The sequence below is a fragment of the Mus caroli genome, unplaced genomic scaffold, assembly GCF_978045245.1.
Source record: "Mus caroli unplaced genomic scaffold, Mus_caroli_1 scaffold_7, whole genome shotgun sequence".
Lineage (NCBI taxonomy): Eukaryota > Metazoa > Chordata > Mammalia > Rodentia > Muridae > Mus > Mus caroli.
In genome coordinates this window covers 5,381,666-5,400,789 of record NW_028227262.1, presented here as the reverse complement: position 1 = coordinate 5,400,789, position 19,124 = coordinate 5,381,666, and the positions used below count along the sequence as shown (strand labels likewise).

The 19,124-nt window shown below is 41.8% G+C and overlaps 1 protein-coding gene across 13 annotated transcripts in view; it reads right to left on the bottom strand.

Annotated features, from left to right (window-relative positions):
• Nucleotides 1–19,124, bottom strand: part of Sox5 (SRY-box transcription factor 5) — a 944,504-nt gene that overhangs the window by 356,976 nt on the left and 568,404 nt on the right. For 2 of the 13 annotated variants that reach the window (XM_085839783.1, XM_029478841.2), the window contains exon 1: nt 15,603–15,780. The exons of 7 other annotated variants lie outside the window; for them this stretch is intronic. In XM_085839783.1, coding sequence (XP_085695909.1) covers nt 15,603–15,640 — 38 coding nt within the window. In that variant the 5' untranslated portion in view covers nt 15,641–15,780. Of the gene's footprint in view, nt 1–15,602; nt 15,781–19,124 lie in introns of those variants that run through there. 4 more of the 13 variants (XM_029478850.2, XM_029478842.2, XM_085839791.1 and 1 more) reach the window with 2 other exon arrangements.

The window sequence follows — 19,124 nt, the reverse complement described above, 5'->3', positions numbered from 1 at the left end:
TGCATTCATACATATGACATATGTCCAAGAACTAAGTTTTATATATCATACAAGTATTTCATGTATACATTGACAATGCACACAGATATACATACATACGATCTATACATGTATTTGCCCATGTAAACTGAGTACACATATATCTCTATGTACAGGCTTACTGTTTTATACAGATTGCATATAACATATGCACTTAAACATATCTATACATGAACATGATAAACATGTACAATAAAGTTTATAATGTAGATTTATGTCTCAAACATAAGTGTGCGTGTGTGTGTGTGTGTGTGTGTGTGTGTGTGTGTGTGTGTGAGAGACTTTAGGGGATGAAAATCAAGCCTAAAGTGTGTGGGGAAGGCTGCTGCTCTCTTAGGAAGCAGGTCAGATTCTAGTTTGACTCAAAGCAGAGAAATTTACAAAGTATTTAGTATTTTGTTATTAGTATGCACCCAACATTACCTGCACATAGAATATTCTAGGAACCCTTTCTGAGTTATTAGCATCAGTTAATTGAACATTTCCTCAACAAGCTAAAGTACATATAATTTCTTTTCCTTTTTTTTTTTTTTTTGGTACATATTGATGGGGTCTCAACTATGTCATCCTAGCTGGCCAAAAACTTACTCTGTAGACTATGCTGGTCCTGAACTTACAGAGCTGCACCTTCTTCTGCCTCCCAAGTTCCAAGGTTAAAGGCAAGAATTACCATACAAGGTTTTACTTCTTCTCTGAGAAGTGAAAGTATCCTATGAAACAGAGACTATTACAGCATGGACTTCACAGATAAAGAACTGATGCCATGCGGAGTTTATTCAACTGGGAAAGGTTACCTCCCTGATGAATGGCGGTGCTTTCCAGGGGCTTCTTACAGCCTCTCCAAATCTTTGGAACAATGGTTAAAGATCAAAGAATAAAATAAAGAAGCAAGACATGGGTTACTTCAAGCCTACAGTAGTGTATATGGATCTAGCATTAAAACTGAAAAACTCACTCGTTGAAAACCATGAAGGCAGATTCCATCCTCCAATGCTTTCCTGCTTCCATGAAGCCTCCACGGTGTCACCGATTCTATGATTTTACTGTCAAACTCAAGTGAAGTTCCTACTCAGAACTACCATTACTCTATCTTCAAGTCAGCCGATGATGGGTACAACTTTCTCCCAAGGATTACTCTCACATTTAATAAATATGCTGTGGTCAGCCAATTCATAAAATATGTTTAAATATTCATACCACCACATGAGATATGAATGCTCACATACTTACAACTTAGGATAGTATAAAGAAGTTGCCTGGCTGTTGAGTTCACAAAAAATGATCAGATACCATTTCTAACAAGATAGGGTCCTTGTGCAAAGACTTGATTTCAGTATATGATGTGTGTTAACGGTACTGAGAAAAAGAGAGCGAGGGAGAGAAGGAGGATGGGGATGGAATGTGGAAGAGGAGAAAGAGGAGGAAAAAAGGAGAGGACACAGAGAGAGAGAGAGAGAGAGAGAGAGAGAGAGAGAGAGAGAGAGAGAGAGAGAGAGAGAGATATTAGAGACATTTTATAGTCTCACAGTACCAGCAAGGGGTTTCCATGTGTGGATTTAATGCAGAGAAGACATTGAACAAGCATCCTTGGATAGACCCAGGAATCCACTGGGCATTCCAGCTTATCATATAAATACAGCTATTTTTAAAAGAAAGGTGTCTATAACATAACATTACAGTTCAAGTGTGGCTGCAAATGCTTGCAATCCATAGGTGGAGAAACAGAGGCAGAATAATCACGGCAAATTTGAGAAGATCCTGGGCTACACAGTGAGTTCCAGGCTAGTCAGGGCTACAGAGAAAGAGCTTGCCTCAAAACAAAACTAAAGCAACAGTTAGTTAGTTAGTTAGTTAGTTAGTTAGTTAGTTAGTTAGTTACTTAGTTAGTTACTTAGTTAGTTACTTAGTTACTTAGTTACTTAGTTACTTAGTTACTTAGTTAATGTCCCAATCAGTGCATGGAGTTTCTAACATGTTAGTTTAAACACAATCAGTATTTAAAGCAAATATATTCATAAAATACCTAAAGATAGTCTTCTTCCAAATCACATATTAAATTCTAAAGTTATAGAAGCATTTTATTTCCTTAATCAATAATAGGGTGGCAGTGTGAAAGAAATCCTTAACACTAGGGCTATAGTTCAAGAACACATCTTATTTTGGACCAGTGAGGTCCTTGGTTGGGCTCCCAAAGCCACAAAGAAAGTTAAATAAGACAGAGTAATAGATACAGTAAGATTAATCACAGGGCAGGTTCTGAAAGGTTGATAAGCCACACTCAGATGGCAAAACCAGAGAGAATATTAGGAACTAGCTCTGTGTGCTCCCCCTCCTGCCTGTGTGAGGTTAGGGGAGGATGAACGACGAGAGCGTCGTGAACACAGAATAAAGGAGGCATTCAAAGCGACTGGGAGTCTGGCACATAACGCGTACATGCCGAATGCTTGTGCTATCTTTACATCTATATTTATAAGTGCGTCTCCATATGCATAGAGCGGGAGCTTGGATGGCATCTTGCGGGTCAATTCGGAAAGTTGTGTGCAGCATCAGCTGGGAGACAAAAGCTGAAGGTTTTCCTTCCATCCACGAACTCCCTAAAACCACAAGAGGAAGGGGGAGAGCCACTCACGGTGGTGGCATCGTGGAAAATAAAGACAGTCACTCCAACTGTTCTCTAAAACAGCCAATCTAGTCCTTAAACGTGTCCCCTGCCATCAGGATCTCGTCCAGGTCTAGAGCTACCTACCAGGTAAGAGGCATATGACACATGTGTGCCCAATGTCTCCTTCTTGTAGAACTAAGAAGGAAGAGAAATAGCAAACCCTGAAATCTGTCTGCCTCCTTGCTACTCCGCTGAACTGGGAGCTTCTAGGCTTGAGGTGCTGATAGAAATGTCTTCACCTCCCTCCACCCACAGAAGGTGTACAACATTATCCAACAGAAATACAAAATAAGCCAAGAATTTGATCCCTGGATGGAATCTTGGACTTTCTGGTAGTCACACCAATGACGTAAATGTATATAAAAATAATTTTAGTAGTATCTTTTAAACCTGTAGTTCCAAATGGCATGGCAATACAGAATAAAAAATAAAAGGGAGAACAATTAAAAACCCTTCAGATTCTTCTAAATTTCTTGAATCCAGTGTGTGTTTCATACCTAATGTGCATCTCGCTTACATTAGCTGTGTTTCAAGCACTCAGCAGGGACACTGGGTACTGGATGCCATATTGAAAGCATTGATTAGTTAGGGTTCTGGGAATATTTCTTTATATAGCACTACATAACTTCTCAATTGAGGGCTGGAAAAATTATCAATAGATACTATTCGATCCACAGAAGTAAACCAGATGATTCAGTAAGAGAACACAATTCTAGAAGCTCAGTTGTCCTAATATTTAGAAATGAAAAAAAACAGCTAAAGGAACTACAGCCGGTGAGAGGACTCTTCACCAGACAGACTTTCGTCTGCAAGGTGCTCAGGAATGGCATGTCATCGCTGTGACATCTACACATCTAAACCATCTAATTCATGTTAACTGACAGTCGCCTCTGCACTGCAGGGACCCTGTTCTTGCTCTGGGGTAAAGGAAATGGACCACGTGATCTCATTTTGCCTACCCTTGTGATTTTTCCCTCTGCTGTGGTGACCCAGCATCCCTCTGATGGGATGTTCAAAGTTCAGAAGCAAGGGGAAAACACAGAATTGTGTCTGGGCCCTTGACCTACAGGCTGATTTGATGCTTAGCACAGAACTCGGGTGACAGATTTGGGGATCTCACCTATTCCTAAAGTAAACAGTCTTGTATCTCATAGCCATCTGGGGCTCCCCTCCCTGGGGTCACATGCGGAGGGCTGTCTGGTGTCTTTAATACCCTGATTGTAGCACTGGGGCATGCATTATTAGCAAAAACCGTTTTTGCTAGAGGAAGAAAACTGACATAGAAGAGATTGTGGAGAGAACAAAATTTTGGCTGAGGCTCTTGTTTTTATTATTTAGCTGAAGAGAATCATTGGTTCTACACGCTTTCAGAAATCCTATGGCTTCTCTAAGGTTCCAATAAACGTGATCCCATTCATAACGTGGACAGTGGTCTCTTTCATATACTGCCTATAGTCACATACTCAAGCGCCAAGCAGATGGTTGAAATCTGTTTTGTATAAAATGTGTGCTTTTTTCCAACTGTGCTCTTTGTATTCATGCTCATCCTAGGCTCTAGCCATCAAAACACTGGCACCGTGTCGATCATTAGCAGTATTTTAGACAACTGGTAAGTAAGGTATTCAGTGTTCTCCACAAAATGTTCAGCTAACATTTCCCAGATGTATAATTAAGGCAAAAGATGATCTTCTTAAATTGGTATCAGCACTTTGGATGGCTTCTGGCTTTCAACAGATTATATCAGTGGAAAACAATTTTATATCAAAAATATGAGCCCCGTTTCTTGGGTGATTTTTTTTTCGTCACTTGTTATAAAGCTGCCCATAAAAAGAAATCTTTATATTTCCACTTTTTTTATTCCACATTCAAAACTAAGGAGGAAATTCTCCCTCCTGATTTTCCTGTGAGCGTCCACAGCGTATGGAACCTACACGACTTTCTCTAAGTCATCTGACATTTCCTCAATGTTAAACTACTCACATAAATACTAATTTAAGCAGCACTGGTGTGTGAGATTTTCTTTCATTCACTGAACATCACTGTTTTTTGTTACTGTTCAATAATTTTTCTTTAAAGTCATCTGTTCTTGTACTTGTGTGCAAACACAATTTAATTTACCTAGCTTGAAGATTGGTTCGATATGAAATTTGGAAATATACTTGATATACTAAAAGTTACAAAAGCAACTATTAACATATCAGATTTCCTACACATGAAATGAGTCAAGGGGTGTTTAGGATGCCCAGTTATAAGTAGTGAACAGATATAACCGAATTTATAGTGCTGGGGTGGACATATAAGTTACTGGGAATCAGTAGTTAGAGGTATTTCAAGAGTGGTAGTTATATGGACAGTAAAGGTGAGGTATTAGCCAACCAGTTCCCTACAGGAATCATTTATGTAAAGGTAGTTTTAAGATACTTTGAAAGTTGTCTTTCTCAAATGATAAGAATTTTATTAACATCCGGATTACTTCTCATATTCCAGATAGTAAGCTCGCTTCTAAAAATAGGAATTCAATGGACTGCATTTAGAAACACCCAAGCATTTCCCTGAAGCTTTGTCAGTGTAAGCAAGAGTCTTTAGAAGGCAGGGCAGATACTTTTGTAGTGGTTTTAAAGTCCATTTCATAGGTGCTGAAACCCTGGGGATTGAAGGCTTCGTGCAACTCAACGTCTTAATTCCTCATTTAGAAACAGGAACATATGCCAACCTTGTCTATAGCTAAATGCTAGGCCATCAGTTGCATCAGCAGCAAGCAGACCATCAGTGCCCCACACAGAGTTCTCCCTGCTTTAACAGGAGGGTATTTGCACATTTTTCTTTGCTCATAGGGCTAAATGTAGTTTTGGTTTCATAGGTTTCTTTCTAAGTTGGCTTTCTAATAACTTTTACATCTTCACAAAGGGAATGAGAGACCAACACTCATATTTTCCTAAATGCAAAACAGCATAGAAAGCATTGTGACCACTAAGCAAAGAAATAATTTGTTGATGGATGATTGTTGCATCATCTGAAATATATGACTCTATGTTTAAAACTTAATTTGTTTCATGTTTTCAGGATCAACAACATATTCTTAAGGTAGAAATAACGCAAAAGGCCCCCTAGCTAGATATCAAAGATTATGTCTCTAATGGTAGAACTACACAGTTTCCCCTTCAAATGGTGTTTTTAATCAACCAGCATGCAATGTGCCAAATGCAAATTATTAACAATATGGAAATCTCATCCTCTTAGATGGAACAACTTCATGATCCCTCCTCCTTCAGTTGTTAGAACCCTCCGTGTCATGGGATTTTACCATTCCTCTTCCTAACATCCCTGAGCACCAAGTGATGCACATGCTGTTGGCTAACCTGTGCTCTTGGCTAGCCTGTGCGGTTGGCTAGTCTAGCTCAGTGCTCTTGTACTCAGTTGGAGGAACACTTTAAGTTCCCACTCTAGTTCCTTGTTCTTCATCTTCCTCAGTCTTGCTCCCTTACAGCTCAGTGTTTGATTTATTCGTACAAAAAGACCTACACTGCCCGTATCTCTGTGTGACTATCTAATCTTATTATTGATTCTTTTATTTTATGAATATACTGTCGGCATCCAGGCCTGTGTCTTCACAACATCCCTCGACATGTTTTCTTTTGCTTGCCACACGTGTACTATATATCATTATGACAATTGTAGTTGGCAGGAATGAGTGACCTAAAGCGCTTGAGAGTTTTATGCATATAAAATATGAATTTAATGTTTTTACCTATTTGATGTAATTCATAAAGATAACTGTCACTCCACTCTAAAGAACTATACATGGCACTTAGATGAGATATATCATGGCGACTTGCATCTGTACAATGGCGTCTAACTGACAAGTCAACCATAGTGACTCCACACAGCAAAAGGCTAGCTGTGACACATACTTCATCTCCAAACAAGAGAATAAATGTAAGGATGTTGGCCACTAGTGTCAGGAGCTGGGAATCTTTCAAATGTTTTTCTAAGTGACAAAATTTTGGAGTGGAGAGATTTTTGAGAGAGCTTAACCTAATGCTCGATTCCACATTAAAGGATCCAGGAGGCCTTGGTTTAAGAGAAACGGGAACTTCAAAATGTCACCTCTCAGTCTCCTACACTATATACCAAATATCAGCAAGGAGAGAAAAAAGGAAATTTTTTGCCGAACTAGAGGAAAGGCTTCTACATTTTGGAGGGGGAGGATACCTTAAAATTGACAAAATACTGTTATGTATACACCAAGCCTCTATCTTTAACTTTCCTATTATCTGAACAGGAAATATCAACTGTCCCCAAATGTCATAGAAGCATGCCTCAATCCTCCCTCCCAATGCAGTTTCAAATGCCCACTCCCTACGCCCCACAGCACCGCCTCGGGTTTTTTAAACTCGAGTGACAGTCTGTGTCTGGGGTGTACCAGCCCTGAGACCCTCCACTGTGGGAGAGACAGAATCAGTCTTATTTGTATTCTAGGAAGGAGTCCTTCCTCTTAGGGTAATCTTCCCCAAACTGCTGCATCACAACTGAGGGGGACTTGTTCAAGCTGTCAACTGCCTAGTAAGTTTAAAGGCTTCTCTTAATTCCACGCTTGGTATATGGGAATAATTACGGTATTTCCCCAAATCACCCTTTCACTCCTAGTCACTTCTAAATATTTTTTAATCTACTCATAAAGTTATAAATACTGTGTTTCATCATACAATTCTCTAAACTTCCCTCTGTGCCTTTGGCTCCGTTTCTATTTCTCTAGAGGAATGCTTGTAAAATGTTAAATGTTCTTAAACTGTTTATCGGTCAAATCAAATCCGTTTTATTTTTCCAGTAATTCTAAGTTTTTTAAAACAATACTCTACCAAGACACATATCCCACAGTCCTCCAGAATCTAGAAACAATTCACAAGTTTAGTTCTGATTAGGAAATGAGGAAAATGGGAGTTTCACTCTTTAAACAAAACTCATTTCATCACCGCTTATCCATTCCCAGGTGTTCTGGCGATCGGCACTTTGCCTATTCAAGTTTCTTTCATGTGGTGATGCTGCCAGGGAGACAGTCAGACTCTGTATGCTCAGTTCTGACTAACACAGGATTGCAGTTGAGTCCCTGGGTTAACAGAGCTAGAAGAGTTTGACCACAGGTCCATTCCTCCCTCTACTAGATAACAGGAGCAGCTTAAGGAGACCAGAGCGCAGAACTGAGATGAAAGGCAAGCTGAGTTGCTAACCTCGACTAGGTGACAGCTTCTTGCAATCCCTTTTCAAACATATTATGAAACACAATAGCAAATATTCTAAAAGGGAAAACAAAACAAGAGAGGGGTACAGGGACAGGAGTGAGGAAAAAAATGAAGAGACAGTCATGGACTTTGTAGACTCTTGCCCAACAGACTCTGGCGCAGGGTAAATACAGGAGAGGAAGAATTGTAGCAAACAAACAATTGTTTCAGCTCCACAATTAGAGCCAGCATGATCTAGAACTTTGCCATGGGATCGGTATCAGTAGGGGGATGAAGGCTCAGTGCCACAAGGTAGCCCCTTGTCACTCCTGCTTGCTTGTAAAACCTGCCATTTCCACAGTGGGCGCTTTTTCTCCCATTTGGATCCCTTTCATCACATATCTAGATAATGATAATAATAATAATAACTGTTATTATTAAAATGAGATTTCAACAGACCATATGCAAAAGTCACAGAGTGGTTCTCAGAGAGCTTAGCATCCCGTTGGTCACTCCCCAATAAGTCCACACTGACTACTAATTCTGAAATAAATTTCAATAAAAGATGTACCAATAAAACACAATTTTCTTGTCTGTCTCCTTTCCCTCTGGCTTTGGAAATAAAAATACAAATATTTTAAAATAAAAAAATATATATTTAAAAGACAGACAAAGCAGGTTAACCCTTTCATGTCTTTTCTTAGCCATGTTCCTGAAGTCCCAGATGAGAAGGCACAGCCTCATGACCTCAAACCCCCCAACTGCTCACAGCTCTAGCTGACCTGTCTCTCCCACCCTGCCAACGTCACACCTTCTGGTGCAAGAGGCTTTTAGAGAATACTCTCTGTCCTCAAGTTCACGTCATCCTGTGTATCTATTCTGAGGGTATCTGACTCGGGGGTCTCAGTGTGATAGGGAAGACAGAGATGAGCAGGTGAGGTACGTAAGGCACCCAGGTACCTCTGTGGGGAGAGGGAGCCGGTGGCTCTACACATGCCTGCGAAAAAAGGAGCGTGTCTGCCGTGTTTGAACATTTTCTTTTCTAAAACACACATTCTTTCAGAGATGTGAAGGGCAGAAATAGAAACACGACCACACGTGAAAGTTTCCCCGGATGGCTGCCAGCAGCTCTTCTTCCTAGCGCTCCTCTTACCTACAGTACGAAAGGAGACTGGCAGGTAGCCCTAATTCGTTAGTAGCCAAATTATTTTTGTCCATAAAGTATGAGAAATCTCCACAGCACATGAATGAGACACGATTTACTAGTTTACACACGTTTTTATAACTCCAAGAAACTAAAACTCATTCACAAATGTTCCTAGTTTAGCTTCCGAGAGAAGGGCCACCGGACTACCAGAGAAGCACGTTTGGAACCCCAGGTCTTCCTTCTCCAAGAGAACGTGAGAGGGGAGGGAAGAAAATCTCTTAACTCCGATAAAGAACTTTTCATCCTTAACGCAGGAAAAATAAACAGCTTTTCGTTCACCCACACTCCACATTTCATTTAAGTCAAAACATTTCCATGCGAGGCATTACGAAAAACGTCATTTAGTAATAAGCCTGAACAACTGCAGAGTGGAATTCATAGTGACAGCATAGTGGGGTTAGACAATGAGGCTCGCGCTGACGAGCAGTCCCATAGTACTCGATCCCTGGAGTCCCTGCCATGCCCCTTCCCCAAGTTACAGAGGAAAGCAGCCTGGAGAAACACATGCACGCACCACTGACGAGCCAGAGAAGAGTAGCAACAACTCAGAATAACGAGACAATGACAAATGTATCAATATCACAGCAGAGCTGAATTCTCCAAATGATACTTAGATCAAAGAGAGAAAGAGAGAGGTTTGGAGATTCAGGAGGCAGGAGTCAAGCCCCAGCCGGAACTCACTGCAGGCTCCACGACTGACCTGAACTGTCCATAAACACCCAGAGGCATTTGGTTTTCCTTTTGCTTCTGTCATGTTTTATGAATATAAAGGTCCTTAAACTACCTTGTAATAGATTAATTACTTTCAAGCTGGTTGACAAAAGGGCACAATGACCGGAAAAAATGATACAAAAGGAAACAGAAAAGATGCATCTTAACAAGTTTATCAACAAACCTGGGTAGTACCCCTGAGGTGCAGAGTGAGGTTCAATGGTTCCAAATTGGCAGAATTCAAATTGGGTTCATATTTGGGTTTTTTTGTTTTGTTTGTTTTTTTAAACCACCTGTCCTAAAACGACATTGTTTATGCTAATTATCTTTGTTGACTCTGCAATTCTGTTTGTTTACTACAATTCTTTTAAAATGCCATATCCCTCTGAAACAGTTCTCACCAGAATCCTTCTAAATCTTGCCTCGGTCTGGTCCTTCCCGGCAGCCCAATGTGCAGAATACAATGCCACAAAGCAGGCGCAAGAGCTGGGAGCAAGTTGGAGGCTGCGACTCCTCAGGCTGGCAAAGGCTGGCAGTGTTGCTGAGGTTTCCCCGTCAGCCTCCAAGAGAAAAGGACACTGATGTGGAGAAACGCACACCCCCCTATTGGACAAGCAGCACCATACGCCAGCCACAGGATCTCCAGAGGAGATGGGGAACTCTCAGCAAGTCAGGAGAAGGGGAGACGGCACTAGGGAAAGGGCAAAACAGCTTCCAGACTGCAGGGCAGAACCCAGAGTCAGACAGGGGAAAAGGGCCCTGATTCCACACGAAGGAACAGAAGGCGTTCTCCAGATGCAAACCTAAATAGACACTGAGCATTGGTCTGTAGTGGTTTTCTTTCTTTTCTCTCTCCTTCCTCTAGCAACACCTCTTGATCTGTTTCATCTGCACAGCCTTTGAATTTTACATGCTACGTGGCTGAGGGTGCCACCACAAGGGGCAAAGTCATCGAGAACAGAAGTAAGGGGAGGCTTTGAAAAATCTTCATAAATTTCTTACCCATCGACTAAGAAGCACACAACTTAAACGTTTACACATCACTGAGCATCTCTTAAGATGACTGCCATCCCCTGTCTCAGAGATGGAACGCCCTGAGTTAGCTAGCACAGGAGAAGAGCTGAGAGCTTGCCTTGGGTCCTTTTATGGCCCATGGTATTGGTTAACCTCACTAAGATACAGACAAATAAACTCACAAAGTAAACAGCACCCACCAGTTACACCTTTTAAAGTCTTCTACGATGGGGTGGTGTTCAGAACCCAGCCCACCCCTGTGTGACACAATATACACCTTAGGTGGCTGAAGGATGGAATCGGGAAGAGAAGACAAGAAAAATGAGGAGACATCCCTGGGGATATTGCTCTGTGAGTGTGTCCTGAACGAAATGCATGTGGCACAGATCCCAACTCTAGGAAGGGTGAGATGCTCAAAACCAGACAGGTTTTTGCATCTGCCTCTAATCTAGGATGCTCATGCAAATCTCGGTTACAAGCTTTCCAAGAACAGACAGCGCACTTCCCTACGACTTCTGGTATTTGAGGCGCAGACAAATGGATCAACCTGCCATCAACAGCAACACACCTTTCCCTCTCCCACCTGCTGTCCCCTCACCCGGCATTTAACCCTGCACTGCTCCTGATCATCAGGCAGACTCCTGCCAAGTCTTCAGACAGAATGTGTTTAAAGCATGCCTTCGTGCGAGCTGCATTCCAGAGCAAGGTACCAGCTAAGGTACCTGGCAAATTATGGAGATGGGGATTACAATCTGCTGTGATTGATGAGCCTGCTTTCCTCCAGGAAGTAGTAGTAAGTAAAAGCTAAATAAAATGACGGAAGTAGGTACTGGGACACACTGAAAACAGACAGTTAGGCTTAAGTTGCCAGGAAGGAAAGGAGCTAGGGACCTTTTTAAAAATCCCCATCTAGACATTACCTGGCACCATGAATGCACTTTGTCCTTAGGAGCATAATGGATTCTTAAAAAAAAAAAAAATCTCCAACTACACTGAATAAATACCAAGGTGGAAAAGATATCTTATTGGGAGGATCGGCTAACGCTAAAATATCAATCTCGAGAGGGATATGCTTATCCACGGCTAGTAGTTTCTTGTGGCAGTTCTGCAAAGTGGTTTTCACAAACCCAAAAGGGTGCTCCCTGCTTCAGAATAACAGTTGAGAGTTTTCTAATGAGATAAAGATGATTCTCTTCACAGGGTTGACCATAAAGACGTCTGACAGGAATGGAAGGTGCCCAATTGAGTGGACTTTTTTTTTTTTTTCATCATGTCTAGACCCTCCAGCGTTCCCTTCAACATTTGGAAACAGACTGCTGTCAGAACCCATTTTGAGAAAAGCATGCAACTCCACGAGGCTCTGGGCTTAGCATGCTGCCTTCTTCAGCCCTAACTTTTCTTTTCCTTCCTGGGTGTGAGCAGACTTTTTAAAATCTATGTACTTATAAGTCTTTTATTTCCTTAAATGAAATTTTACCGTTCAGTCACTGAAGACGGTTACAAGGAGCTTAGTCATGAAATGATCATATTAGAAATAAGATGAACACAATTCAAAGAAGCTGACAGCTGTGTCAGTGATAGAATGTCAGATATGGTTATTTCTCCTTCAGCAGCAGGAGAGCCACACCATGGTATAAAACAAACATTTTACATATTTAAATATTAGGACACAGATGATGTTCTCGAATTTAAAAAAAAAAAACAAACTGAAATCACTATATTTTATTCTTTAACTCTCAGTTAAATGGAAAGACCAAGACCCCTCCAAGACCTCTCGGGAGAGGTAGCCATGCTAGTTCCGATACTTAGACCATGCTGCCATTTGAGGTTCATGTGAATTTTGAGACAGGGAGGTTTGTTTTACTAACCATCCTCTGGGGCGTGCACTGCCTGTTCATCCCCCACCTGAGAAGCATCCTTCAGTAGCCAGTCAGCCCTGCAGGAAACTGCAGAGCAGCAGAAGTGGGAAGTTCAAGCTTTCTAGTTCTGAAATCCATCGCCACTACCTCTTGACAGTCCTCACAGACAATGAAACTGTTACCTTAGCTATTTCCCAACTGTTTACTACCAGCCTGAGCTGCTGAGTCTGCCCCCTTCTGTAGCTGGGATCTCTGACACTCATCCGCCTAAATCCAAAGCCTCGAGCTGCTCTGGAAGTTCTCAACATTTCTTTTAAGTTTCAAATAGACGGATTATTATAAAAAAAAAAGATAATAAATAAATAAGAGAAGATGTCTATACTCTACCAGTGACATTAGCAGTATGAGTCACTTAAGACTCTAATGGTGCCTGAGCTCTGAGCAACTTCTGCTCACTACACCTAATTTCCCATTCATAAAGACATTAGGAATTCTTTTCAAAGTCTAAATGAGTTTGAATGAAAACCTCTTTGATTATCAGGTGAGCAAATAGAATATAATTTAAGTCAATAGAGATGATCTACTTATTCAACAAAATTTGCAAATAACTGAGAAGGAATAAAAAAGCAAGCCTCACTCTGATTATTTTTATATGTTAGCACCGTTACATAGTCTCTCTTTAGAGAGTTTCAGTAGTCGATACTGTATCTATCTGCATGATATATCTGTTTAAGTGACAATAGACAAATGGGGAGAGGCAGTGGAAACAAACTGTCATGATTTGCTGGTAAGTATTGCCAATTTCAACCTCATGGTAAATTATTAAAAATATTATATTGTATGATATTTTTCAAAACTATTTTAACTACTACTTTTCCACACGGGATGCACATCTGAACAAACTAGCTGATTATCACTGGTTTATTTAATTATCCAGCTAAAAATGCATGCCCCTGGATAATGCAGAAAGAACATAAAAACCTTAGCAGAAGGGGAAACAAAACAAGGTTAGGAGATTTGAGCATTAGGGAATTAAAGGGAAAAGTTTGGCTTAAAAAAGAGATAATTGAAAAAAAAATACAAATAAAGTTCCCAGCAGGCAGCCTGCCTATGTGGAGAAATAGACTGCGCCTGTTAATACACAACCACATAACTGCCTCTTTATAAGGACAATCTGCTAACAGGTTACAAATCAGACAGAGTTTTATTTGCAAATAAATAATAATAATAGTAATAGTAATAATAATAATAATAGTAATAATAATATGATTAGAATTAAGGAAAATTACCATTGATGTGTTCATCTGTACGTGTTGGGAAACTTACTCTGATCAATTATCAAGTCGCCACATTAGGCAATCCTATGTTCCAATGTGGACAAGCTCCACATCCGCATAGAAACAAGACTGTGTTGCAAAGGAAAGCTAACTAGTTAGAAGAGTTAATATGCAATACTTTGGAAAAATTAATTCAGCACTGTTCTGCTAGGTCACCCTTCTTACTTCAGAGGTGAGGCAGATGGAGAAAGGCAGGGTGACAAGGCACACTACACATCTACTTTCTCCCCTGGACAGACAGTGGCTTCTCTAAAATGTGACCACATCCAAGGCTTATTTTCCTCTCCACACTTTTCCTCTCCCGTGGCTTCAGTTCTAAAATGTTTTAATCTTTGTCCTTTCTTTTTTCGTCTTTTCATATCAAATTCAGGCATTTGAGTGATGAACAGCTTGACTTAGCATATTTTTAACCAGCTGGTCTAGCACCTAGCTTGCATTGCATAGTCAGATACGACAAATGTTTATACAGAAGGTATAGCTTGCATGGAAATGAAAAAAAAAAAAAAGCCTGGGGATCTTGCATCCTGGCTTTTTTTAGCTTTTTTTTTTTTAATTCACCATACAGAATACGAAGTTTGAGTTCTTTTTAATGGCAAACAAAAATCTATTTATAGTTCAAAAAAATGAACTTATACGAGGATAAGAACTCAAAGTTAAAAACTGTAATGTGTAATTACAGGGACGTGAGGAGGGCTAAAATTCTTTAAAAGCCCCCATGCTACTTGCAGCAACATCAAATGGAGGAGAACTGCACACCCCTCTAAATAGGAACAACTAATTAAAGATACACTCAACTCCCTCCCATCAGGGCACAGCGGAGAGTGGAGTTTATCAAAATTCAGTGAAGACAGCGAGCACAAAAGTAGCCACCAAACTTAGAAAGGGGGTGCCTTGTTTGCCCCCTTCTTCCCCTCTTCAGATACCTCGAGAATCATCTACTAATATTTAACTATGATGCTAAATTTTCTTTGGGGACAGAAAACAACAACAACAACAACAACACAACAACAACAACAGCCGGGCTCTCCCATATCAACAAAAGGTCCTGCTTTTCCCCGAGCAGTTTCCAAAGTTTAGCAGAAGGATCAAACAGGAATTTAACAGCCTCCGCTTTAACCACTGCCGAAGCCTTGTGTCACTTCAGAAATTACAGGAGACAGAGATCCTGAATATGCTAGCAGTCTACAAAAGGTGTGCGGGGATCAATGAAGGCAGAAAGTGGGAGCCTAACCGAGGAAGGGAGCAGCAGGGGGGAAGGGGGGCGACCTAGGAGAGAGAGAGCTGCTTAATGTTCATTTAATTTCCTGCCTGTGATCCAACGCAACCTAAAAACATTAGCAGTAAGCTCGGAGGAGACTTTGCAAATCAGTTCAATTTGGTCCGGGCAACCACAACAGAAATCAGCTCCCAAGGCTGCAGAGACCCGAGCTCAAAGCTGCTTTAACGCACACAATCTGGGGGAGGCATCTTCCAGTGGATTCACAGACTACTGTGAAATGGAAGAGTTTGCACTTTCAGTATATTAGGGGGGGAAAAAAACCAAACAGTACTCACCTTTCAAACTCCTGAGGTAAATCAGGGTCAGTAAGCATGCTGGAAAAGCACAGTTTCCCTTTGTCACAGCGGCCACCTATGATCGGCTGGCTCCAACTGAACCTGTCAAGTCAGTCCAAACCTTCTAAACCAATGGATTCTCTTTCTGTCTCTTCTCACTCTCTCTCCCCCTCTCCCTTTCTGCCTCTCCCTCTCCCTCTCCCTCTCCCCCTTCCCCTTCTCTCTCTCTCTCTCTCTCTCTCTCTCTCTCTCTCTCTCTCTCTCTCTCTCTCTCTCTCTCTCTCTCTCTCTCTCTCTCTCTCTCCTAGGACTCCTTGACCATTCTCTTAAAGGGGTAGTACACTTCCAGCAGCGGTCTGGCTACTCCCCCTCTGCACAGCCGCACACTCTGACTGCTAGGCATTAGACAACCTCCGGGCACCAGTTCTTTCCTCTGAATTCTCTCTCCTGGACATCCCTGAATGGTAGAAGTCAACTAGTCTCCCATGCTCTCTCTCTCTCCTCTAAATAATAAAAGTCAACACACACACACACACACACACACACACACTCGCACACACGCACACGCGCACACACACACACCACCACCACCACCACCAGTATCATTGTGCAAAATACATTTGGGGCTGATTAAAAAATAACTTTGTCATAACGGAGCCCCAATCAAACTGTGAGCATTAACTAATTAAGCAAAATGATTACACATTAGTCACAGCATTTTTACACAAAGAATTGTTATTCCTCTCACCCCCTCTCCCCGACTCTCCAAGCGCACAGGGAAACACACAGGCATGGGTGTGCTCGTGCGCGCGCGCACGCACACACACACACACACACACACACTCACTCACACACAACAATCAGGCATTGTTCTAAGGGAAGAAAAGCAACTTTGACAGATTGAAATATAGCAGAGGCCCCTTCAAGGAAACCTGTAAACAGGCTGTCACTCACTCTGTCCGGCTCAGTGCTAGCTTGCTTTCCACAAAGTACTCTGAATGTCCTGGCAACCCAGGCAAAGTTTCTGCAGCTTCAAACTCCAGAAACCAGGCGTGGAGGAGAGCAGGTATCTGCATGCCAGACACAGCGAGCAGGACCGCAGGAAAATCTCAAACCCCAACCAGAAGATGGCCTGACCAGTCCACTGTCCTGCTCCTTCTGACTGGGGAGCTCAGGCTGGACAGAGCGGGTGTGCCCCCCAGCCCTGGGGCTCTTTAATTTCCTCTGTCCAGGCAGGCACAGATAAGCTGGGCAAACTCTGGCTCTCCAAATCCTAAGCTGGCTGGCAAGGCACTGCCTCCAAAGCAGTTCCAATTATCTAGATAAAAATCTGGCAGGCGAGGAAGGTAATCAGGTAAGGTCCCTTTGACATGGAATGACAGAGGCACCTACAGAGGCACACGGGGATGGTGGCTGTCCCCACGCAAGGCAGCATCTGGCTACGGAGTAAGCACACACTCACCAACACAAGATAGTATGCTTTCTCCACACACAGTCACTCCACACACACACGCTCTCCACTCCTACTGGGAGGGTTCATTGTGCACAAAAGGCTACATTACAGAGCCCGCCCCAATAAGGGAGAGAGAGGGAAAAAAAGCCGTCCATTGTTGAGAGGGCAGGTCAGTTGATTAGATTTTCTGTGGAGAATTCCACGAGGAAATTCCCTTCAAAGCCGAAGTGATTAACTGGGGGCTACTCTGGAAATGGGAGAGACAATGCCTCAATAGTCCGCACACCCAATGTCCAGGCTGGCACTGAACTCACTTAAAAAAAAATAAAAATAAAAGCCAGACTCTCTGTGCTTTTCCACAGGCTCCCCCCACCCCAGCAACCCCCTCTACTCCTTCCACCTTCCCCCTCCCAGTCCCTTTTATTTCGCAGCTGGATAACATTAAGGGCCTTTAAAACCACAAGGGTTGACCCCACCGCAGTTTGATTAGGTCCTACGTTTTTTTTATCCTGGCGACAGGCAGACAGTAAGTTTACTTTTTCAGACATACACAATGACACACCATACGCATATTCTGAGTGAAAATCTCTGATTGCTTTGCTCCCTCTGGAGTATTTACGCTTTATTTGGAGCTAAGAAATTTGGGGACAAAGTTGAAAATAACTTAATCATCAGACCCAGCATTCAGGAGAGATCTAGAAACATACACACACACACACACACACACACACACACACACACACACACACACACGCTCAAAGCGGAGTAGGATTTGAGCATGTCACTATGGAGTTAAGACACTAACAAAACATGGAGTTAAGACCCACCCTGAAAGCTGTTACCAGGGATGTGTCAAAATGACTTGGTTCTCATTTCAGCAGTTGGGGAAGGGGAAGGACATTACTCATTATTTTTTTATGCCATTAGCCTCAAGTTATTTTTTATTACAACGCCAACTACTTCTACATATAAAAATGAGAGAGTCCTGGCATTTATCATAAATATCTATTTTTAATCCCTTAAGAGACCCATCCTCTAATGCACTCTGATGGATAATATATATAAAATAAAATTTTCTTTTCCTACTTATGATGTCCATAGGAACTCTAGGGTTATATATATTTTAAAATATTTCATCTTTTTTTTTCCTAACTAGTGAGTACCGTTTTGTCTTGTCTCAAGAGGGGATACTGAAGCAAGAGAAAGAGTATGGTAAAGGGGATTATGGGAGTAGGGACGAAAGAGGAGACATGGTGGCAGCGTAAAGCTAGAACTGAAGATGACTGCCATAAGGTGAGATGCTGTGAGCACATGGTCCCAGCTGCTGTCTCACTACAGCATCTACCGCTGGCTGTTCTTTGATGCTGTAATCCTGAAGGTCAGCACAGGTAAGAGCATGTTTTGATAACCAAATCTACTATATGAAAAGGCCTTCCTACCTTCTGTTTGGTTGGCATAGCCATGTAATATATGCATACGTCAGAAGCATACTGATGTCAGATAAACACAAATAACATATGAGAAATTGCAAGTTGGTTTGAATATCAGATTCAGATCTGAAGCTAATTATTTGGTTTGGGGAGTAGTCTCAGTGTGCAAGACTCTTGCTGTGAAAACAGGAGGAGCTGAGTTCAAAATCCCATGTAAAAGCCAGGAGTGACCATGAGTTTGGGACACACACACACACACACACACGCGCACATGCTTACTTTAAAATTATATATATTTACTTTTGCACAGTCATCTTAAGAGTTGAGACAGATTAGAAAGCAGGAAGAAAAATGTGTTCCCTTAAAAAAAATGGCCACCCTATCATGAGAGTCAGAACTAAGAGTTTTAAGACCATAAGGAGCTTTGCTTGGGTAGGTTAGCACGATTATGTTACACAGTGTAGGCATGAGCCTCTGCCTACACCACTAGCTCTGCCAGTGTTCACACGTGTGCACAGGGAAGAGGAAACTGTACAGCTGATAAGGAGTCCAGTACCCAGGTCACTTGTGTCCGCAGAAAGAGGAAGCAACCATCCAAAACATAGAGCTGAACAGAGGCCCAGAGATGGTACCACTGTT